Below are 26,129 nucleotides of genomic sequence, written 5' to 3' on the forward strand. Positions count from 1 at the left end.
TAAAAATTACTACTAGATTTGAAAGTTTATTACAAATTACTTGTAGAAAGCAAAGATATTAGCACTATTAGAATTACAATTGCTGTGCTTATCTTATACTTTTGCATGTACTTGGGTTATATGATCTGTGCTTTTTATTTAAGATTACTTTCATGAATCTCATTTTTCTCCCTTTTCTTAATTGTCAGCCACCTAAAAGCAAAGTCACAAAAGGTTAAACAATGCTTACATGGTAAAGACATCAATAATGTCCCCAGCAGCTCTTGCCATCTCAAAGTAGGTTTGCAGAATGTTGACAGTTCCCGAGAGTGCTTCATGTCCACAGCCACAGAAGAGTGCGACCCCAGCATACAGCAGGATGGTGGCAATCAGTGAGGCATAGGGAATACCCCCCAAGCACTTGATGCAGCACTCAAAGCACCCTGCATAGGAAAGAAAATAATATTGTAACACTTTTTATTGTCTGGCTATTCCAAAAGCACCAGCACCTTCTCTGATGTAAGGCAATATTTGTGTTCATGTATATGGTATATGCACTCTGAAAATTGAAGACTGCAGGCCAAGGAGAGAGTATGTCAGCCACCAGCAATACAACCTTCTCTACACTGTCACTGTCCTCAGCATCAGAAAATGGAGAGTGATTCATTCAGCTCTTCTGCCTTCTCAATTGTTGTTTGACCCACTACACTACACTACAACAATCCTGACTAAAAGGAAACTATTAAGCAGTGTGAATCGCCTGTATTTTATGTGCTTCTGGTGTTTCTATTCAGAGCAGATTACCACGCTGAAACTAGGCTAAACCTATAATCATTATTCTAGTTGGATTATAGAAGAGGACCTAAACAAAACCAGAGAGGAAGGATGGTACAGTAATCAGGGCAGTGGCCTGAGGCTCAGGAGAACTACATTATGTTCCCTGTTACACCTCAGACTATGTGTGCAAGATTGGACAAGTCATTTAGTCTCTCTGTGTCTCAGTTCCCTTCTGTAAAACAGTGATAATACCTCATTGGCATGTTGGAGTGAGAATAAACACATTGTTTGGCACTCAGATACTACAGTGACAATAGTGCCGGTAAAAAAACCCCACATGCGCACACTTAGAGCCTGGTTTGCCTTTTACACCAGTATAACTCCCCTTACTTTAGGGTCATTGCTCCTGATTTACACCAGTCTAAGTGAAATCAGAAAAGGACCTAGAAAATGAAAATAGTTTAGATATTACAGATGAACCAAAAAGCTTTAATACTGTACAGTGGCTTAACTTTTTGACCTCTAAGGTTGAGTATATTCAGCCTTAGATTACTACGATGAGTTTACTCAGATCCCATGTCTCTTTTCTTCTCCTGCAGCACTTACATTTCTCTCCACATACTTGCTCCTTCCCAGCTTTCCTACTGCTTCCATGCTGATGATGCTCATTAAAAAAAACAGTGTGTTAATTACATTTGTGACTGAACTCCTTGGGGGAGAATTGTATGTCTCCTGTTCTGTTTTACCCGCATTCTGCCATATATTTCATGTTATAGCAGTCTCGGATGATGACCCAGCACATGTTGTTCACTTGAAGAACACTTTCACAGCAGATATGACAAAATGCAAAGAAGGTACCAATGTGAGATTTCTAAAAATAGCTACAGCACTCAACACAAGGTTTAAGAATCTGAAGTGCCTTCCAAAATCTGATTGGGATGGGGTTTGGAGTATACTTTCAGAAATCTTAAAAGAGCAACACTCTGATGAGGAAACTACAGAACCCGAACCACTCCAAAAAAGAAAATCAACTCCTAGTGGTATCTGACTCAGATGATGACGATGAACATACATTGGTATTCTCTGCTTTGGATTGTTATCAAGCAAAACCTGTCATCATCATGGACGCATGTCCTCTGGAATGGTGGTTGAAGCATGAAGGGACACATGAATCTTTAGCATCTGGCACGCAAATATCTTGTGACACCAGCTACAATAGTGCTATGTGAACTCCTGTTCTCACTTTCAGGTGACGTAAACAAGAAGTGGGCAACATTATCTCCTGCAAATTGCAACCAAACTTGTTTGTCTGAGCGATTCAATGAAGTAGGACTGAGTGGACTTGTAGGCTCTAAAATTTTAAATTAAAAATAAAACAATGTAGAGTTTTTTGTACATAATTCTAAATTTGTAAGATCAACTTTCATGATAAAGAGATTGCACTACTGTACTTGTATAAGATGAATTGAAAAATACTATTTCTTTTGTTTTTTACTGTGAAAATATTTGTAATAAAAATAAATATAAAGTGAGCACTGTACAATCCTGTACCCCATGAAGTCAGTGGGAATATTGCTGTTGACCTCCTTGGGGCAAGGATTTCACTCTATTTCTTCCGGCGTGTGCATGGACAGTGACTGTGGGGAATTACCAAAACAGAAATAATAAATAATAATGAAGGGAGTAGAATTATACAGATGTGAAACCAGCGTAAGAAGAGAATCAGGCTCACAGAAGACCTGGACAGAAACAAACTATTCAACACCTTTGCCCAAAGACCTCCAATCCCATATTCATGTATTGATTTTAAAGACACCCATCCTGGTAATACACTGGGAAATCAGTGCTTTAAAATAAACAGTGAAGATAAATATGAGAACATATGAGTTGGGAAGGAGTCTCTGGCTAATGTACGCAATGATGGAATACCAATATCATTTGAACAACTGCAACAAATACACCTACCAGCAGTATGCTCATATTTCTGGAATTACCTATCACTCAACTACTATATGAAAGGAAATTAGGTAATTAACTTCAATGAATCCATTTTACATTAAAAATAATTACATATAGCAAGCATCAAAACTTCCACCATACAATTTACTAATTTCATAAGTCTCAAAACATCACACCACCCATCAAAAAAGAGAACTTGATACTATTAAGGAAAATTTTGGCAAGACCAATAGAAAGTCCTAATAGATAAACCAATCCAAAGTGACTAAACAACTAATGCAGAAAAGGACTCTACAAATTAGAACTAATTCCCATTGATTTCTTCTGGTGATGTAAAAAGAGAGAGAGATAAAGCAGTAATGTGGTTATGCTGTAAGAACAAATTATGGCATCAACATAGCACATAAGACATACACATAATTAAACCTACTGGTATAATTCTCATCCTTCCATCCTAAAAATGTGTAATTGTCTATACTTGCAAACTTGCTAAAAATATCACTATATATTTTACCTACTGTATAATTTACCCACCTACAGCATGTATTAGTTACCTATATAGTTGCTATGCAAATTCCTCTCAGGAATTTGATACACACTGTTTTGGGAAAGTGATCTACAAAACATTTGAGAATTTTTTCTCAAGCCACAATGGTACTGAGGTATATTCACCTTTCAGGGCATGAGTCCCATGGCCAGCAACGTAGTTACACATGCACAACCATGAACATGCTAATTTGGAAATAGAGGTTCCACTCATTTTATTTTATTGTTCACCCTGTGCTAGAACCCTACGTAATGCAATATAAAGAGAAAGATGACCATGTTCACACTAAGCGTTCAACACTGATGTATCAACATGATTGCAACCACTGATGTGTCACTACTGTTGCATGTTTGTGATAAATCTTATACAAAATATGTCTTGTAAGGTATCATTGGAAAAGTTAATCTGTTGAACAATTTATCCTATTTATATGCATGTATTATCATTGTATATGAAGTTATGAATCTTTGCTCTGTGTTTGTATCTCAAACATGTTGTGTTCCTGGGTAACACCCACAAGGCAGATTTACACCAAGACCAGCCAGCCATGGTTGATGGACCATTAAGAAGAATCAACTCTTCCAATGGGCTCCTCCTGAGGACTGCTCAGAAAGCATATGGACAATGGAAGCCCACTGACTCAACAAGGCATGGAGAACATGTGATCCCTGACTCCATGTTTGTGACAGTAACTTTCCATGCACATGGGCTGACGATATAAATGGAGACTGTGAGATCATCCCCTGGCCTCTTTCCTGCTCCACATTTCTGGACAATGATTTCTAACAAAGGGAAACTTTGAACAATGGACTGAGATCCCCCAGTCTTTTGGGTGATCCAGAGAGATGCACTGCAAGCTAGGAGATTTAACATCACTGCTATTATCCTGATTTACAAACTCTGAAATCTGCCATAATATATATGATTCATTTTAACCATTTAATAATTCTATTTTTTATTATATTAATAAACCTTTAGTATAGTTTGCTAAAGGACTGGCTACCAGTGTGGTTTTTGGGTGAGATCCACAAGTACATATTGATCTGGGGTGAGTGTCTGGTTCTCTGGAACTGGAAAAACCTAATAGATGGGATTTCTGGTTTTTAATATTCATTTATCACAGAAGTCTGGTTTGTCTGGGTGGTGAATGAGGCGCTAGAGGGCCTGAAGGTGACTGACTGTGGCTTCATAATAACTAGTACAGTATTTTGGAAGCACGCATTTGTTAACTGATTTGGTGAAATCTTATGATAGAGCACACCATCAGTCTGGGGTATATGCCCTGTATTCTGGCAATCTGACCTGAGACTGGTGCTCTTAACCATGTCCTCTACCAGGGAGTGTGACAAACTATTTAACAGGAACAATTCAGTGTCAACAGTGGCTGTACTCACTTTGCCCTCTTGTTTACCTAGATTTTTTTTCCAGTTTAAGGTTATAATATAGAACTGCTGGGGCTATATACTTTTGACATAAACTATAAGAAATGTCCCTTTTCTCCAATATTGCATTCCCCCGCCCTCAGCCTTGGAATTGCAAATCATAAAAGCAGAACTGGCCATTGCATTCATCATCAATCCACAGAGAAAATGTTATATCCAAATGCATCATAGGTGGCAAGCCATGGAACTGTACTATGTATGTGTAGTGCCAACTTCCAAAAAATGTTGTGAGCTATCAAAACAGGTGCACATTAAGGCTGTGTTAATGGATGTCCAAACCAGTAATTGTTCCACAAACAGCTGCCTCCTCCCCTCCTCAGTGTAGACTCTTCTTGCCCAGATTAGGAATAACCTGTGTACTGGAATGCCCTTCATAGCTCCTGCTGTAGAAGGTTTGAAAAGTAGTCTCTCCACAGGTTTTGTGGAGGAGCCAGAATTTGCTCCTCCAGTCTGGGCTGCTTTTAGGCGCTGCAAGTTATCTAATGCGCTTCTTCATGCAGCAGCCAACCATAATTGTGTGTATATAATTTCCTCTTTACTTTATATTAAGGAGATAAATGACTTAGAACTCACTACAGCAATTTAAACTGCAGTTGGGGTTTATACACAAATTGGGCATAGAAACACCACTACCACCACCACAATCATTCTCCTTGTTTATAAAGTGTTACTGTTATGTGAACTCTTTGCCATCACTGCAGCTGATGTTCTGCAAGTGACATATGAAATGAACAATCTGTCTCTGCCTAGTACACAGAAAGAATATTGTCTCAGAGCCTGATTGTCTTGTCACTTAAACCCATGAAAATTGTATTGAAATTAATGGAATTACTCTGCTGTAAAATGGGTGTGACAGCAGAATCAGGCATGTATTATTGCAATTATGGTACTGGCTATAATATTTAGTATTCAGAAAGCCTATCAAGTCCAGAACAAGAAGGCAAAAGAGAAAAACAAGAACACACAGAATACTGAAGTAGTTTGTATTTTTATTTGTATATTTCTCTTTCTGAAAGCATCTCCGTAGGCATCTGGAACTTTTGGGAGAATCCAACTATTATTTATATAGCCACAGAAATATACATGCACAATGAAAAAAAATAAAAGATCCTGTCAAGGAACATGCTGAATATTTTTATGAAACATCTGAAACAGTTTTTCAGTTACTTCTCCATCTGATATTAGGACACAGTGGGGACAATAGATCATCTGAAATGCCAGAAAGAGGTTGCAATGAAATGGGAAACAATTTGAAAATCTTCCTTATTGTCTCTGGCTTTTTTCAGGCTGAGGTTTGCAGTTTTGTAGCAAAACATTAACAATTGGTCACATGGTGTAACAGGGCTGCTGGATCAAATTAACACATATAGAACTCAAAAGAACACAACAAAACAAGCTGATTTGGTGTGAGTTTCACCACGTGAACCTGAATCGTAAACTGAAGCTCTAGAAGTTTTGGAGTACGTGAAACAAAACTAATGGAAAAATCAGCGAAAACACTGGCAAATCAAAAGTGACATATTTTGCATGGGACTAGTTCTGAAAAGTCATCGAGAAATCACCTGACCGGGGGAGTGACTATGATGGCTTCTCTACACAGCCCCACATTATAGACTGTCGAGATGTGAATTGCAGTGCACACTTAAGTATTGCAGTGTAACTGCCCCACATAGATCCCGCTAGTACAAACTAAAAGGTACCTAAATTCACATTAACACAATCCAGTGTGAAGATTTTGCAACGATTTCCTGATATGCTGCTATTGTATTGGGTATTTTAGAATGTAGTCCTGAACTGCTCAATAAACAGAAATGGGTGAGGAGTGTGAAGGATACATTAATTTTTGTAAATGTCCTGATCGCTGGTGGGGTGACACCATGTCTTCAAAGGTGCCCAAGGATTGCCAAACTATTTTTCAATTTCTAGAAGTCAATTTACATACAAACATCCTTGGACAAGAACTAAAACTGGATTGAAAAGAAAATTAAAACTTTGGGTATCCTAGGAGAACAGATGTGTTCTAACCAACTTCCATTTCAGACATCTTCCCCAATTGTTCTAGGGATAGCTGAGAAAAAGAGAGTTGTAATCTAAACCTAGATCATAACTTTGTAACTGGCCCCTATCTCCAGGATGGACCAAACTAGAATTCCAGATTCAAGATGCACCCAAGCAATGATGGGTGTGTATCTGAATATCTGGATCCCAATTGTGCAGCTCAGTCCCATCTCCGAACACAGCAGACACAGCTTTTATGGATTTAATGGCTGTCATGGCAATGAAGAGGAAATAAATTGATATTTTAATATCAATGGATGAATCAACTCAGGCACTATTAGACTGTTTAGGAGCTAACCAAATGTATTCATGAAAGTCCTCTGTAGAATAATGGAAATTTTGAATCTCATGTTAAGACATCAGGATATGTAAATAGGTTAGGCTGTCATCTTAAAAAAAATGTTACTTGACACTTCTTTCTGTTTACCTTGTGATCAAATTCTTCATCTTAAAGTGGCACGTTATTGAAAATGTCATCATTCAATAATACCAGTTATGTTTTAGTTAATGAATGTTCCTGATGGTGCTGATTCAAACTGTATTTTTAAATTTGCAAAACATTAAATATTTTTAAACACAAGCACACACTTTATGTGGCTTTTGAAATTTAAGCCTAAAGACACTTGAAAATTTCAAGCAACTTCCATCTGGAAATATTAGAGAATTGTCTACTTCTGTGAGTTTATTACTGCAAAATTGGAAATAGTTACTACACATGAATTTAAACATTTAAAAACATGTTGCCAACTCTTACAATTTCATCGTGAACCTTCCATTATTTGCCTATTTAGTTAAAGCCCCAGCTTTTGGAGTCCTGGAGAAATGGACTTGCAAGAAAAAGCTAGAAAACATGACATCTAAAAGCTCAAAAAACAGAAGGCAAATCAAAAGAACTAAGCTATATTAGTTTTAAAATGTCTGGATTTCGATGGGGTCTGAGTCATGATTTTTTAATGTTTACGGTTGGCAATACTTGGGGTGGAAAACTGTGAAAAAGAAGCTTACTACAAATACTTCCTACATGGCTTTAAGGAGCCAGTTAGCAGGTACACCATTTCCTGTTCTGCTACTGCCCAACAAACTGGCTTGTCTAACTGAGGATCCAGGCAGCATGCAACAGATAATTGCAGTGCACTGTAGCCAGTGGAAGAAGCACTCCAGGGATTGACCTGGACACCACAGGAAGGCAGGCAAGATACCAGGAATCTGGTATCATTAGGCCACAAATTTATTAAGTAATGAATCTGGTAACTATCCGGAAATAAGTTCAGTGCAGGTCCTCCTTCCTTTGTAATCTATTCCATATGGGGGTGGGCTGCCATCCGCCCCTCTCCCCCACCCCCACCTCTACACCATTAACCTGATCCCAGCACCATTGCTGGGACCCCACTGCCCTTCCCCTGGACATGGGTTAAAGGGGTGGGGAAGAGGGGGTTGTCTCCTCTCTGTACAAGACATTGGGGGCCCCAATCCATTCCCCATCTTCTTTAGGGGATGCTTCCTCCTAATCCTCTTCCAATTCCAGTTCATCAGGGAGCCAGACCCCTGACAGGATGAGTACCTGTGCTGATCTGCCACGTTGCAACAATATAAATTTTACAATCTAACCTGTCCCACCAGGCTCCCACTGCCATGACCAATCTGGCAGTGAAGGAAAAATTCCTTCCCAGCCCCCAAAAGGCAACTAGAATGATGTGCTCAGCAAGGCAAAAACCTGACCCTACTCTATTCCTGAGGGATGGGGCCAGCAGGAGGGAGGCTTTTCTTCTCAGACAGAATGGTGCCCCAGGCTGAGGGGAGGGCTTATAAGCCTTCCGCCTGCTTGAGCATGCATGGGAGCCAGACGTATGTTGCATCTTTGTGTCCAACTAATCAGCCACAGAGCCACCAGGAGGAGTGCACTCCTTAAAGGGTTTTCTTTCCCCTTCTGGCCCAGACAAAGTCCCCTACTTCTGAGGTTGTGGGAAGGCAACAGATGAATACTTGGCTTGCTGCTGCCTAGCAACAACAAATGTCAGCTAACGGCACAAAAATGATTAGGTGTGACTATGCGGACAGACTCTTTCCCTTGCACATTAGGTATCAAACATCACTGGTTCTACTGTTAGCTGCGTTTTCCCACAGTGAGTATGTTGGAATGTAAGCTGACCTTTATGGCAAGAGCGTTAGGAAAGAAAAAAGTTCTGAAATCTTTCAGGAAGTGCAGCTATTTTATGGCAAACAACTGCACATTCAGTAAATAGCTGCACTCAGCATAGGGCCCAGGCGGAGGAGGAGGAATCATAGGTGACCGTATATTACCTCTGAGCTCAACTGATCCACTTGCTAGGGACTGATTCAGCCATGACCCCCCCCCCCCCCCCACACACACACATACACATACACAAGCTGGAGCACTCTCATAACTACTTTTACTTGCAATGGCTGGTAACAGACCCTCAAGGCCATAATGCCAGCTGGAAATGGCTGGGGTGCAGCTGAGTCCTCTGTTCTCCCATGCCCCTCCCTTAATTCATCTCCTATGTACAGTATAACTGGCTCTATGCCAACCAGGTATTCCCCTCGCCAGAGAACTCTTCATCTGACTGATCAGGGCAGTTCTGTTGCATGATGGGCCAGGACCCGACTGATGTGCTGACAGCAGTGCTTGCTTAATAATAGGCCCACACAGCTGGAATTCTCTCCTCGAGGAAATATGATTAAGCATAAATTCTCCAACTTTAGTAAGACCAGCAAAATGTTTGTCTTTGCACAGACCATCACAACTGATTATATTGTGGTTTTCTAGCTCTTTGATAAAACCACATGCAGCAGGAGCAGGGTGTTTGATCTCCTTCTGTGAAACTGTGAATATCTCAGTTTAAACCTGTAAATTGCCCAGATGGTGCTGGACACCAAACAATAATCGTAAATGATACAAAGCCACAAGTATGTCTATTCATGGTCATATTTGGGCCTCAGACTGTATAGAGAACTGCCATGTTTTAAACACAAAACTCACGGAGCTTAGGACCTAGGAAACTTATTCAATACACAGTATTTGTAACACAGAAAACCCCAAGGGATAAGCAGGTCTGTTAGTATTAATAATTCTAGGTATATATTATTTCTTTTTATACTTCCTGAGCAAAAGAAACCAAATTTTAGAGATTAATGTCTTGGATACTTCCAAAATTTCGAAACAAAAAGTAGCAATGGACTGTGGACTAAGTAGCATGACTATAAAATAACTTTGTTTATACTCCCAACGCCTTTTTAGCTCCAATATAATGAGCATGTGAAACCAAACATATTTGTTTTACTCTCTAGGTCTATAAAATGACAGTCAATTTAAGCCATTTCTGTTTCACATCCCCCTCAGCAATCAAAAGACAAATGCATCTGAACTAGGGACTGGTTTGCCAAATTTCCATTAGATATGAATTAAACCTCTCAGAAATGTGATTTCTTTATTCTAATGACCAATTAAAATGTTAATTAAATGTAAAAATCTAATTTGTTAAATAAGATCAAAGTCAAATCAGTTAAACCAGAGGTTCTGTGGTCTTATTCTGTCAGATGCTTATCACCTCCCCTTATAAGATGAATGCTATACACTCAGTGGATTGTTAAATTATTTGTCTTAATTTACACTTCTGAGTGATTGTTTTTTGTTTTGTTGTTTAATTTCCAAGACAAAGTTACCTGTTTCGTCATTGTAAGGACCAGTAAGAACTGAAAAGTTAGAATCTGGATTTTGAATTTCTCCCATCGTCTGAAAGATAGCTCAAGGATTTTTAGATCCAGAGTTTTGATGTAGTCTACAGATAGAGTCCATCAACAAGGATCAGAACTGGGGGCTAGATCCACAAAGGGCCAGAGAGAGAGAATGACTCTATAGCCCAATGGTTAGGGCACTCACATGGGAGAATATTTAATTATTATAAACAGTAGAACAACTTCAACAGAAGAGATTAATAGAGACCTGCCCCAGAATACCTCATATTTCAGTGCTTCAGGCATTTTCCTGGGAGGGTGAAGACCCACATTCAAATCCCTACTCCAAATAAGGTATACGGGGGGACTGAATCCCAGTCTCTCACATCTCGGGTGAGGGCTCTAACCACTGGGCTAAAGTTATTGGGGGGTGAAGCACCCCCACCTCCTCCCGCTTTCATTCTGTGTAGGTTTAGGCATGCTTTAGGAACACCTATTGGATCAGGAGCCACAAGAAATGCCTACTTTGAGAACCCCACTAGTGCTTATGTGTGAGATAGGTGCCTGGGCACCTAGACTGAGGCAGCTGTGTCCATGCTCACTGGCAGAAACTTAAGCACCTTGGGACGTTCCTGTGGGAAATTTAGGTGTCTACAGAATTAGGCAGAAGCTGAGCAGGGGTTTTGAGGATCTCAGTAGCACATAAATGTTGGATTTAGGAACCCAAGTCCTTTTATGAATCTAGTCCCGGATTCTGATTCTTGACCCTTGAAAAATTAGTGAGATGGACTGTTCACATCCAGGTTTTTGCATCAGACATATCTCTACATCCAGTCAAAAATAAAAAAAATCCAGAAAAACAGCATAAGAGGCTTTGGGTTTACTTTTATGAAATTACAACATACAGTAAAATTCAGGGTATTCCATTGTTTACCCTTTGGTACAGTTAGTGACAATATCAGTATCACTTGATAAGCTGGTTCCTAAAGAAAAATTGGTATCAAAGTACAGCATTTAAATTGACAGCAATAAATGTACCATATTAACTATAACCCTCCCTCCCCCCACCCCACACACACAGAGGATAGTCATGGGCAACACTCAGAAGAATTCAATTGCCACTACAGTTTATTGTACTTCATCGGAAATTAGAAAAATCAATCACATTGAAGCCAAGGCCACAGAGGCAAACACTAGTTAGTTAGAACATAAAAGCATAGTAGAGACAGAAATGTAAGAGTGATTGTTAAGTGTACTTCAGAGCCTAATGCTCCTTCTGGAAAAATAACTTCTCTGTCCTAGTCATACGTATCCTCTGACAAAGTATTTTGCACTTATTTATAAACCTAGAACTAAATTGTCCACTGACTTAAACCCCATGCAACCGCATTTAAATCAATGGGATTGCAAACGGACTGTACATAAGTCCAGAATTTAGCTCCTAATCTCTAAAGTTCCAATCACGGAAGGTGCTGATTTGCCTCCTCTCCCACTGAAGTCAATGGGAGTTCTGGGCTCTCAGTATCTCCCAGAATTTGATCAGCACATCACAGGATAAGAACCTGAAATGGAAATGATACATAAACTCAAAGAAATAGGGCCTGAGTCTGATCTCCTTGACACTGAATCTACACCAGTTTAACTACACTGACTTCACTGGAGACAATCCTGATCTAAACCAAATGGGATCAGAATCAGGCCCTAGTTTGTTTGAGGTTGATTTATAATGTATGGTAAGATGACAAAACAAATAGTAGAATACTTCATATTCACTTGAAAAATGCTGAAGTATGTTTACATGTAATATGCTGTAATGTCAAGTGAATACAATTTAAAAGGAGAAATTATAAGAACAGTATTGCCATAAAATATGATTTCAAAAGAAAAATGGTCAGAAAAATAAAACCAACAATATCCCATCCTCCTTGAGTACTTTAGGACAGAGCTGCGTAAATAAAATGTGTATATAAAGAATCATTATCTGGTAATTGGTGACAGGTAAAAACACAAAAGACACTCATAAAAACATTTAAAAACTGCCCATTTCTTACTCATAGAGTTACACACTGAGATCCTGAAAGTTGAAGCAGCAATGACAGGATGGCAGAAATACTGCTTCTGAGACTTATTTTACTTTGAACTGTAGCATATATATGGAAAATTGTCTATAGCTATTATAAAAAGGAATGAAATGCGCAAAGGAGAAGGCATTTAACTCTTTCTGACACAAATCTATATTCTTTTTAGGCTATGCTTCCTAAATGTTTGCAGTAAAAGTTTGTATATAATTGGCATCTTTCCCCCCTTCTTTTAAATAGGATCATAACAATCAAATTAAAAAGAACTTTTGGAACAGCTCTAGTCCATCCCCTGCCATTGCACAATTGTCCCCTATGGTAAATTTTGCAATGCTTTCAGTAGTTCATTTTCAAATTATTCTAACAATGGGGCTTTCTATTTTCAAAATCCCTACACCTGATTCTGATCTAACTTACACTGATGTAAACCAGGAGTAACTACATCAGAGTTATAGGGGGTAAATTGAGTGCAATCAGAATCAGTTTCCCTTTATTTCAGGCCTTGTCTAAACTAGAAAAGTGAAGGGGTTTAACTATATCAGTTTAAAAATCCATCTAGCTAAACCAGTGAAATCCCCCAACATAGACACATTAAGCCTTGCTTATTCTGAATTTTCTTAGATTACTAGGTGATTGCCATAGTTTGTTTAAATAAATTCTTAGATCAATTTAGTTAAACTGGTGCGCTTTTCTAGTATAGACAAGGTATTGGCCAGTAGCTTTATGTGAGGAGGTTCTCAAATTTTTTTTCACAGTGTGTCCCACTTCTGAATACATGAATTGTCTTCTGGATCACATCCTCTCTCAGCCCTATTGTAATTGCAGTTATTATCTTGCTATAAAACACTTGCAGTTAGGAGATGTTACAGCGGTTAGCACAAGAGATTCTGGATTACACCTGGAACTTGAAGAAACTAAGTGGCATGCATTTTTTGGGGGGAAATTGCCAAGTCCCTTTGAAAAAGTACTTGCATTACGCTGCAGAACATCTTTGTGGCAACAACAGAAATTACTTATGTGAAAAAATTATACTGGGGAAAGTTTAACATATTTTTGACTGTTTTATTCATACAATTTAGCAGCTGGAAACAAGGAGTAGAGACAGCACCATGTGAACAACCAGCTCTGCGAAGATCACCTATAAGTGCTTTGCAGACCAGTTTGAAAACCTCCAGTTTTATTCTGAATATTTATTCAAATCGTACTATTCTGATCAGTTTACTTTTTACTCCAAAAAATGGTGTATCTATGTGTGTGGGTGGGGGGGAGGGAGACAGAGTAGTGTTTTTTTAATATTTTGTTTTAATACCACTTATTTATCAAACAAATCCTTCTTCCTTAATGATGTGTAATTCTCTCCCTTCTTTTGCAGGATTGGTAAAGAGAATTTGAACCTTGGCACTGATGATGTGGCAGAATTTGGATTTTTAATAGTGATTTAAAGCACCACTAAATTCCACAATGATTAACTTGCTTGATTAATTACCCCATATTTTCATCCAAAACACTCCCTTATGATTGCTATTATACAGCCATCACTAAATGTAGTGTGCTTTGAAAAATAATGCATAGACTATAAGAATCTTAAATACAGTTCAACAAGATCACACAAATCCATCAAGACACTTTCCACATCAGAAATAATGTTGCCTAATATGAATCACATTAGCACTTTCTTTACCTAACTTGAAAGTGTTAGTTTAGTTATATGCTAGGTAATTAATTTCTAAATAGATTGCTTGACTGGCTTCTAATGAATCTGTAGTTTTGATGCCCAGCAGAGTTGATGTGGAATATGTTTCTTATTCAAAAAGGAAACTTGCAGGAGAAAAGCAGTGAGTAATTCAAACAGTGAGCAATTCAGTGAGCAATTTGCTAAACAACTATATTTAGCAAAGCCACCTGGCATAGAGATCTATGATTTCTTTCACTGTCATTTGATGTACCAGCCGTTTTAAATCCTTGTTAGAAATGTGTATCAGGGCAAACTGATCGAAGGCTTGGTGTACACTTAACAGTTAGGTCAATATAGCTATGATGGTCAAGGGTGTGAAAAAAAAATCACACCTCTGACCAATGTCGTTATGCCAACCTCACCCCCAGTGTAGATGCAGCTATGTTGACCAAAGACATAGCTACTATCTTTCAGGGAGGCGGTGTTCCTAAAGAATGGAAAAACCCCTTCCATTGATGTAGGCATACCTATAAAAGCCTTTAAGCTTAATAGAAGGGTGGTCTCAGTAGTTTTTTTTAAACTTCACTTAGGACTTGTCCATACTACAGAGGCTATGCCAAAGGTTAGATGAATGTAGAACCTGAAGAAACATCTGTGCATGCATCTTTTGGGGGAAAACTGCCAGGTCCCCTTAAAAGAAAATCTGAATAAGCATTTGTGTAAATGTACTACACACTCGTGTCTTCCAATCCCTTCTCAAGGCCCACTTCTGCCAAAATGTCCAGTGCTGAATGATTAGTCTGAGGGAGAGCTGGGGAAAGTAAATATTTAATTACTGTATATTACAACAAAAATAAAATAAACAGAGCAAATGTGTGTGAAAATTGGGAACACTTCTTCATCTGACTCTTCCTCAATCCTTATGTGTTGCTCATCCTCCTAGATTGTAACATCTTCAGGACATGAATTGTGTCTACTTTTATGTTTGTTCAATGTCTAGCACAACTAGGCCCTGATTCTGATTAGGCCCCATGGGTGCTACTATAATATAAATATTAAATATTATTTAATAACCATAATAATACTAAAGTAAACATGTTTAGGGGTGACAAGAAAGATAGCATCAGCTAAGGAAGAAAACAGTATACAGGTGGGAAAAAAGAGCAATACAATTCAGGGAGACCTGTAATCTCATGTTAGGAAGAAGAAATGGGTGGAATAGTAAACAGGAGATTGGGCCTAAAAATACCCTTAGATTTGGCAATCTCTAGGTGTCAAGGGGATGCCACCTCTCTGCTGTTTGACATCTGCTCATTTCTCCATATGTCACAATTTCTGAAGCTAGAATGTTGATAACCATGCCATTCTAAAAAATTCCTTCTTATTTACAAAAGTCTAATCACATCTCCAGTGTGGAAGGTGCAAACTCTCCCTGTTGGCTCACACATATACCAGTGGAAGGAGACATAGTGAAAGGCTCACAGTGGGAAAACATTGGCAGAAAAAAATATTCCTTTCTTCGCTAATTTACAAGAGAAAACAACTTTTAAAACCTTGAATGTATTTCACAAATACCTATAAAAGTGCAAAGATTTATAAGGACAATTTTGAAAGCAGAACATCCAAAGCACACAATATAAAGAACTCTGTAATAGCAGTCTAGCTACAAAGTAGGACATTCTTAATGTATACTCTGTTTTAAAGCCAACCTTTTGCTGACATGTATAGCACTTCATTGTTCACTTGTACAGTGCAGACCAAATCCCTGGGGCCAGCTGAACCAGGCTAGTGCAGAACCTCGAATGGGTAGAAAAAGGTGGCTACGAGGAAGTTATATCAACTAGACCAGTTTCCTGGTGACTGCTCCACTGATGGGGAATGTGGAAGATTACACCCAAGAATGCCCCTACATCTATCTGTAGAAGGACAAAGCAAGTGACACAGCACCAGCTAAGAGGATTCCTCAGCTGCCCAGAATGCTACAAAGGGATCACGGCCAGGAGCCAAAATTTGGCCATGTTTCTTTTAAAAGGCAGAGTTTCTATTTTTTGAAAGTTGTTTTCTGGTGCTCATCAGTTCCATCATAGTATATTTGAATAGGATAAAGTACCCTACAGTGATGAGTATAGTATAGCTTCATTAGATATACAAGATAAGGTGACTTAAACAACCAGATTCATTGCCCAAAAACGTTATGATGGTCTGTTCTTTTCTTATGCTCACGTCCTATGCCATCTTCATATGTGTGGCACCATGCCCACTCAGAATTTGTTTGACTTATCTGATTAAATTATAAGTGACAAAGGTGATGGGTTTAAATGGGCAGAAGCATAACACTGCAAGTGATCTCTCCTATTCTGCACACTCCTCTTTGAGGCTACATGTTTCTTTGCATTTGATACCTGCTGATAACTATGTACTCAGAAATACTCAAAAAGTGGGGGGAAAAAAAGAAGAAAAGAAAGACACAGTATCTGCGCATAATCCTGGCTGATAAAGTACAGATTGGATAATGAGATGGTTTCTTCAGGCGTTGAAAGAGACAAGATGTGTGAGGCACTGTCTTTTATTGGACCAACATATGCTGGTGGAAGAGACAGAGTCAAACTTTAGATGTGGAAATATATGTTGAAATTACAGACTGAAAACACTCTTAAGGAAACCTGGTGACAGATAATATATATTTAAAAAGACTCTTCCCTACACGTCTTCTCCAACATTGGAAAAACTCAGCCAGGAAAAGCAATGGCACAAACTCAATAACAAATAATAAATGAAGCAAGCTAACAAAGAATGGCCTTGTGGTTAAGGTACGACGACTCAAAAAGGCTGAGTTCCATTCTTGGCTCTGCCGTGGATTTACTATGTGATCCTGGACAAATCATTTAACCTCTCTGTATCCCACTTCCCCATCTGTAAAACAGGGACAATAATACTTCCCAATCTCACAAGGATGTTGTGTGGATAAATTCATTAATGAGTTTGAGACATTCTGTTACTGTGGTGTTTCTGACTATGGCCCCAGCTGAGAAAGCTGTTTACGCCACTGAAATCAATGAACATGCACTGTGAGCACAATGAGATTAACATACAGGGAAAGCATATCCTGATTGCACATACCCACAAGAAGAAAAGAACACAGGACTTGAAGGAACCTCATGGATTGAGTCCAGTCCCCTGCTATCACAGGCAACCATGTCTCATATGCCAATGATGTTGTATCACTTAATTCTGTCTTTGTAAGTGTTTAATCCACCTGCTTTATATTTTTCTGAGCAACGAGACAAGTCACACGCTTAAAGTTATTGCAGAAGTGAGGCCCACAGTGGCATCTCAATATAAACAGAGCCAAGAGTCAACAACCAACTGACAATGGATGAGATGTGCAATAAAGTGATTTTGCTTAAAGTAGTCCTGTATTAGAATCACTCTTCACAGTGTCTGCAGAGGTGGAATTGATATAATTCTTTAGGGAAAATACACAGTATGTGTGTAAGAACACTTACCCACAAAGACAGAATTAAATGACATGCGGAGCTAGAGTCCTGGCACGTGTAAGAAAGATAATGATATGTTTTATATTGAAAGGGCTTGGCTATATAAGTATTTCCAATCATTTCAACAGAGCTTGCTGACCTCATTGTTCCCTAGGTGCATGCACAGTTCACTCAATACAAGCCAGCTACCACATATAAATGAGCATCCTGGGGAAGAGGGTGAGGAGATGCAAACTTCTACTTGCCCACTAATATGCAGACATTGCCAAAGCACAGGAATTCAACTTCCACAGACATGAGCAAGAGAGACCCTCCTAGTTAGGCTTTGCATTGCTGAGCCTCAGATGCTCTGCTGTCACAACCACTTGCATCTATCTATTTGCCCTAAGATGTGTCACATTGGTTGCTGTACTCTGTATTGTTAATAATATATTACATTTAATAATTCACATTTATAGGCATTTTTCATTCCAAAGGAGTCCAAAATCTTCACTGACTATTTTAGTACAGATCAGAAAGCAAACAATCAAGGTAGCAAGTTACCTCAAACTGGGAGAAGAGTGCAAGGTCTATCTGTGTGACAAAATGTGTGTCCTTACACTCCCATCAAGTTGACTGTGGTGGTGGAAGCAATGCTCTTGATCTCATCATGATTCTGACCTTCCAAAATACATAAAAGGCATCGCCAAAGCCAAACCCCCTGCTTCTCTATGCTTCCTTACATAAGCAAAGTAAGGTGCGAGCAAACCTAAGTTCACCAGAATGGTAATACCATTGTTTCTCCATATGCACAAAAGTGTGCAGCTCTGAGTTGTGGCGCTGTGGGGTAGCTATTACTTGGGGGACAACATGTACACGTAGGACAGACCAATTCCATACTGACAATGCGATATATTTGATATTGATTTATAGTGTCAGTATGCACTTTTCTGAACTTGGAATTGGGTGTGAGCTGCCGTTCAGTGTTCACTTTTTAAGAGTTAGTACAGGAGCTGTTGAGGTGCTATCATCAAAACAGATTCTTCTCAGTACGAGTTATACCTCTCTGACCATTTTTATGACTATCATCATGACGGAATCGGTCAATATCATTGGTTCCACACAAAACCTACATTTATATAAAAATAAATGCAACATAGCAATAAAGACAACAAATCAGCAGCAAAAAGAGACAAATACAGCATTGTCATTTTATAGTCAAATATTATTTATTTTGTGCCCAAACTGTCTTTATCCATGGCCAAGATCATTTCTGGTAGTGAAGGGATTCATTAGGAAGTGCACATGGGAGAGATATGCAAAGGTGACTGCATTTAGGAAAATTCCCTCTCTTTTTATATGCATCATTTAAAGTTTGTGTTGTAAACTGATGTCACATTCTCAGAGTACATGAGAATTACAAATTAAATAATTAAATGTAGATTTGCAACAAATTGTGTGGCACAAATCCCATTAAAATGAAAACTGTCATTTATGGGACATTAATGCTTATGAAAATACAGAGAAAATAATGTTGTGCTTAGCTTTTATGTGCTCTTCAGTACATTAGGTTTATTGCAGATTAAATGAGACAGATCTTGATCCCACACCTAATAAACATACAAGTTACAGAATCATAGAAATGTAGGGCTGGGAGGAACCTTAAGAGGTCATTAAGTCCAGCCTCCTGCACTGAGGCAGGACCCAGTTAATCTAGAGCATCGCTGACAGGTGTTTGTCCAACCTGTTCTTAAAAACTTCCAATGATGGGGATCCCACAATCTGTCTTAGAAGACTATTCCAGAGCTTAACTACCCTTCTAGTTAGACAGTTTTTCCTAATATCTAACCTAAATCTCCCTTGCTTCAGATTAAGCTTCAGATATTTATTACTTCTTGTCCTACCTTTTGTGGACTTGGAGAACAATGGATCAATGTCCTCTTTATAATAGCCCTTAACATCTTTTAAGACTGCTATCAGGTCCCCTCTCAGTCTTCTTTTCTTAAGACTAATCACACTCAATATTTTTAACCTTTCCTCATAGGTCAGGTTTTCTAAACAATTTTTGGTGATCTCTGGACTCTCTCCAATTTGTTCACACCTTTCCTAAAATGTGGCATCCTGATCTGGATACAGTATTCCAGCTGAGGCCTCACCAGTGCTGAGCAGAGAAGGACAATTAACTCCTCTGTCTTATAGATGACATTCTTGTTAATACATCCCAGAATATTAACCTTTTCACTATTATTTTACATTAACTTACTTTTATTTGTGATCCACTATACCCCCCAGATCCTTGTCAGCAGTACCACCACCTCACCAGTTATTCCCCATTGTGTAGTTATGCATTTGTTTTTTCCTTTCTAAGTGAAGTACTTTGCACTTCTCTTTATTGAATTTCATCTTGTTGAATTCAGACAAATTCTATTTTGTCAAAGTCATTTTGAAATATAATTCTACCCTCTAAAGTGCTTGCAACCCCTCCCAGCTTGGTGTTATCTGCAAATTTTATAAGCACACTCTCCACTCCATTATCAAAGTCACTAATGAAAATATTGACTAGTACCGGACCTAAGACTGACCCCTGTGGGACACCACTAGATATAGCCTTCCAGTTTGACAGCGAACCATGGATAACAACTCATTGTCTACAGCCAAGCTCTACAATACAACCGCATTTGCTCCAACCCCTCAGACAGAGACAAACACCTACAAGATCTCTATCAAGCGTTCTTACAACTACAATACCCACCTGCTGAAGTGAAGAAACAGATTGACAGAGCCAGAAGAGTACCCAGAAGTTACCTACTACAGGACAGGCCCAACAAAGAAAATAACAGAACACCACTAGCCATCACCTTCAGCCCCCAACTAAAACCTCTCCAGCGCATCATCAAGGATCTACAACCTATCCTGAAGGATGACCCATCACTCTCACAGATCATGGCAGACAGGCCAGTCCTTGCTTACAGACAGCCCCCCAACCTGAAGCAAATACTCACCAGCAACCACACACCACACAACAGAACTGCTAACCCAGGAACCTCTCCTCGCAACAAAGCCCGTTGCCAACTGTATCCACATATCTATTTAGGGGACACCATCATAGGGCCTAATCACATCAGCCACACTATCAGAGGCTCGCTCACCTGCACATCTTCCAATGTGATATATGCCATCATGTGCCAGCAATGCCCTTCTGCCATGTACATTGGCCAAACCAGACAGTCTCTACGCAAAAGAATAAATGGACACAAATCTGACATCAGGAATCATAACATTCAAAACCCAGTTGGAGAACACTTCAATCTCTTTGATCACTCTATTACAGGCCTAAAAGTGGCAATTCTTCAACAAAAAAACTTCAAAAACAGACTCCGACGAGAGACTGCTGAATTGCAATTAATTTGCAAACTGGATACAATTATCTTAGGCTTGAATAAAGACTGGGAGTGCATGGGTCATTACACAAAGTAAAACTATTGCCCCATGTTTATTCTCCCCCCCGCTGTTCCTCAGACATTCTTGTCAACTGCTGGAAATGGCCCACCTTGATTATCACTACAAAAGGTTTCCCCCCGCCCCTCCCACTCTCCTGTTGGTAATAGCTCACCTTACCTGATCACTCTCATTACAGTGTGTATGGTAACACACATTGTTTCATGTTCTCTGTGTATATTAATCTCCCCACGGTATTTTCCACTGCATGCATCATATGAAGTGAGCTGTAGCTCACGAAAGCTTATGCTCAAATAAATTGGTTAGTCTCTAAGGTGCCACAAGTACTCCTTTTCTTTTCACGTGGAATTGTGCTTTTCCACTATCCTCTAGGCCAGAAACCCCGACAAAGGAGGAAATCAGGTTGGTTGGCATGATTTGTTGTTCACAAATCTATATTGGTTATTCCTTTTAACCCTATTATTCTCTAGGTGCTTCAAACTGATTGTTTAATAATTTGTTCCAGTATCTTTCCCAGTGTCAACGTTAGGCTGACTGGTCTATAAATTCCCAGGTACTCTTTGTTCCCCCTTTTAAAGATAGGTACCTATGTTTGCCTTACTCCAGTCCTCTAGGACCACACCCATTCTGCAGGCACTCTCAAAGATAACTGCTAATGGTTCTGAGATTGCTTCAGCTAGTTTCTTATAGACCCTAGGATGAATTTCATCAGAATCTGCCACCTTGAACACATCGAACTTATCTAAATACTCTCTAACCTATGCTTTTATTATTTTCAGCTTACTTTCCGTCTTCCTTGTTGTTAATCTTAATTGTGTTGAGTATTTAGTCACCATTAACCCTTTTTAGTGAAGACTGAAGCAAATTAGGTATTAAACACCTCAACTTTCTTGATGTCATCAGTTATTACTTCTCCTTCTTCACTAAATAGAGAACCTACGCTGTCCTTCATTTTTCTCTTATTGCCTTTTATGTCCCTTGCTAGCTGTAACTCATTTTATGCCTTAGCTTTTCTGATTTTGTCCCTTCATGATAGTACTATTCTTCTGTACTCATCCTTAGCAATGTGTCCTTGTTTCTACTTTTTGTATGATTACTTTTCAATTTTCACATTATTACAGAGCTTCTGCAGGAGCCATATTTGTCTCTTACTGTTCTTCCTATCTTTCCATGGCATCAGAATAGTTGGCAACTGTATATTTAATATTGTCTCATTGGGAAACTGCTAGCTTTTCTAAACTCTTTATCCTTTAGATTTTTTTCTCATGAGACCTCAGCTATCAGTTCTCTGACATGTAGGAATCCCAGCATGAAAGGTAAATCAGTAGGCCATAATGCAATCAATCCCTGTAATTGAAAACAAACTGCTGAGGGAACTGGTGCATTGCCCCCCATTTATTTGCCAGCTTCAAAGCCATTAGAAAGATACAAATATGGGGATGAAGTCAATGAAGCGTACAGTTGTAACTGAGAGCAACATTTGGCCCATTGTTTCCTGTTTAGCAAAATATAAAAGTTAATTCAAATGGTCACACTTTATGTTAATGTATTTAATTAATTATAATTTATTTATGTAGGATTCATAAATGATTAATAGGTGTTATGAACATGTTACAGGAATGGGTACTATGTGTTATCGATCACTATAAGCTACCTATTGACCTATTGGATTCTCGAACAATCTATTAAACATTTGTTAACCCTTTATAAACATACCGTCAATATAAAGTGTGACCCTTCAAACTGTAGAACTCAAAACGAGAGTAGAAAAGGACAGGCAAGTGATGCTCAATTCCTCATTCAATGGGATTTCAGCACACTCAGCACCATGCAGGATTGAGTCCTTACTTCTGACCAGAAAACAGTAGTGTAGCATGTAGTCTCTCTTGTTGTGCTGCAGTGGTTCTCTCTCATTCACAAAGAGCCTGAGTTGCACTGGGCTTTGGTGTAGAATACATCATGATTTTACTCTCAAATATTTTGGGAAATAGTAGATTTAAAATTTAATTATTTGTATAAATGTTCTTAGTAGTATCTTTTTTCTATAGCTAGTTTAGCTTTTATTCCCACCATGCTATGCAGATAAGATGAATGAAAAAAGCATTAAAATATAAATGCTTCCTGAGCCCAAACATCAAGAATAAGGAGTCAAGCAAAAAGACCAAAGAAACAAATGCAGCAAGTAAATAGCAAGACATTATTTAAATATTAATGAAGCAGCCACTCAGTCAAGGTGTGGGTGAAATCATTAAAATGCAGGAGTGGGAAGGAACAGATGAAACACTGTAGATATCATTAAATCCTGAAAGGGAGTGGTTTTCACCTTTTTAAGCAGTTCGTTGCCTTGGGATTCAAAAGAGAAGCCGAAGGACATATTACGAGTGGAAGATAAGGGAAACAGTGAAAGATTTTATAGTATAACAGCATAATTTACTGTGCCCTCCATCAAGGAAGGGATTATAACCTGTAACTACAATGCAATGGTCTTGATTATCATATGGGTATACATCACTCTCCACCACCTGCTGGCGGAGGGGGAAATCCCTTCCAGAGTTTGGGGTTTTATATCTATTAAAGGATCTGCTTTATTCTGATCAAGAAAAGCCCTGCTCATGAGATGCAGTTCAGCTCCCAATTTTGTTACCCCCACAACAAAAATTCAAATTTATTTGGGATTTAGAGTTTCAATTTAGATTGATCCCTAATTTTAGCTAAAATTAAAACAAATACTATGACAAAGAATCCAGGCCTTGGCTATCACAGAATACAAAATAAATCTGAAATTAAAAATGGCCACCATATATAATTAATCAATTGGTACTGCCTACATATGTGAATTTAATACAGCACCTACTGTCACTAGTATTTACAGAAATGGCTCAAAACAGACAATGTGGATTTGAGGTGGCAGCTGAATAAAAAGTGACTGCAATAAGGTCATTATCATGCCAATTTTTCTAATCTTGTGTGATCATGACTATATTCCAATTTCTAAAGAGGTTAAAAATTCCAGATTGCAGAAAAATTAGACAGTCAAGAGGAGAAGAAAATCCAAATAATCTGTGCAGAGTGAAATTGTGGGTGGATACGTGGTTCTGTAATTAAGGCTATGAATGAAAGAATGGAATAGTAAAAAATATGAGTGTAAGTTGCCTAAATAGGTGCATAGACCAGGAGATATAGTGACAATTATGGAGAATACACTTGAACCATCTATAGAATATCTGAGAACACTAAACTGGTACATTATAGGTTGTGGTGTATAAATACAAGGGTGCAGCAGTTAAGTATTTGGTGGTTAATTAGGCATACATTAAGAGATCATTTGGAACACTACTGTAGCTCCCCAATTTGATACTCCTGCGTGTACTCCAGAATTTGACAGCACTGCAGCCAGCCATTTTGTATGTTAAACCCCTGCCAGCTGAAATCCAAACATCACACAGGTAGAAATAGTTTTAGGACCCTGAGAGGCAAGGGCATGCAGCTCCACGTCTGTAGTTTTGCTATCAGACTGGGAGGTTGGGACAGGAAGTTAAGGTTCCATGAAAATAGAAGGAATGTTTGGACAGCCTTGGTTTTAGGTGCCTCTGATGTAAGTTTTGTTGTTATGACTAGAAATGCTCTGCTGATAAGGAGAATAATGAATTTTTATTGGCTGTTACTATGGAAACTGTTAGTCTATTATAGGCTATTATGAGTTATGTGCTTTGTTAGGAGAACATTTATAAAAAGTTTAATTAGAAAGTGTGCTTTGGAGCAGTCCGAGTAAGTTTTCTTTGAACAAAGATTTGACACCTAAATTCCCCAGCAGCTAGACGCAAGGAGGGGCCCCTCAGAAGTCTGGCTGTTGATTCCTCAAAACCATCTTAACTTTGGTAACTATACAAGTTTAAGATGCTCTAAACCTACTCTGTGTGTGTGTGTGTTTTTACGTAAAAGCACTCTGGTTTGTATCAATCATATATCAGATGGAGAAACTTTGTCCCTGCTGATTTATTCCTGACACCCCGTGGAGAAAAACAGTAAAGTTACCACTGGTTTGGAAAAACCTTGGGTAACACTACGTGCTGCTTATGACATAAAGATTATTATAGAGACCATAAAGCAGCAACATGTGGAAGCTAAAATATTTGCAGCTCTGGAAGGGAATAGGCTTAGTTGTGATAAAATTTTAATGGAACTTGGTTCAATAACTCAGAAAATTAAGGACAGCCCATTGAGATATACTGTTCAAAACACAGAAGGGAAAGGAATAGATTGATCCTAATAGTCTGCTTTGACGTTCTGTATCAATTACAAAACAAATAGGGTGACTTTAAAGAGATTAGCCCATAATGAAATCAGCTGATAGAAAAGCGCAGAATGGGCGGTTTCCCCAACATATTAATGGTAGCAAGTTACAGTAATAGGAATAAGCAGAATAGAAAAGAACAAAGTTATGGGCCAGTCTTGCTCCTACTGAAATCAGCAAAACTCTCAGTGACTTCAACAGGTGCAGGATTAGGCCTTTAAAATCAACTGCAAAAATCTTGATTTAAGGGGCTTGACTAGCATCATATGGGAACAGGTGGCAGAGGCAGGGATAGAATCCAATTGTCCAGGGGAGCATTCAACTGTCTTAAGCACAAGCACCATTTTCCTCCTGCAGTCCCCCTACCACATTCACTACATAGCTTCCAATGACAGAAACAAACAAGTTAGGGGTCTAGCGAGCAAGTTTTTGTACGTAATTCCTACATTTCTAAAGATGTAAGGGCAGGGGATTCCATCCTGTGGAACCCTACTGGCCTCCAGATGAATCATCAGCAGGATTAGAACGTTCAGAAACACGGCACAGATCAGTGTGTTCTAGTAGCTACAGACTCTGCTGCCCAATGCCCCCCAGCCTACTTCCTTCTGTTTCTATCCCTTAGCCGATCCTACGCAGCTTGTAACCTTCAGTGCCTGTCTTCCGTTATTCTGATCACCCTAACCTGTCCT

At 38.8% G+C, this 26,129-nt stretch overlaps 1 protein-coding gene across 3 annotated transcripts in view; it reads right to left on the minus strand.

The window, feature by feature from the left end:
• The window catches only part of GPM6A (glycoprotein M6A), a 350,470-nt gene that overhangs the window by 64,789 nt on the left and 259,552 nt on the right, over positions 1-26,129 (minus strand). For all 3 annotated transcript variants that reach the window (XM_074951179.1, XM_074951181.1, XM_074951180.1), the window contains one exon: positions 230-422. In XM_074951179.1, the coding sequence (XP_074807280.1) occupies positions 230-422 (193 nt within the window). The remainder of the gene's footprint in view (positions 1-229; positions 423-26,129) is intronic.

Source organism: Natator depressus, chromosome 4 (assembly GCF_965152275.1).
Source record: "Natator depressus isolate rNatDep1 chromosome 4, rNatDep2.hap1, whole genome shotgun sequence".
Taxonomy (NCBI): Eukaryota; Metazoa; Chordata; order Testudines; family Cheloniidae; genus Natator; species Natator depressus.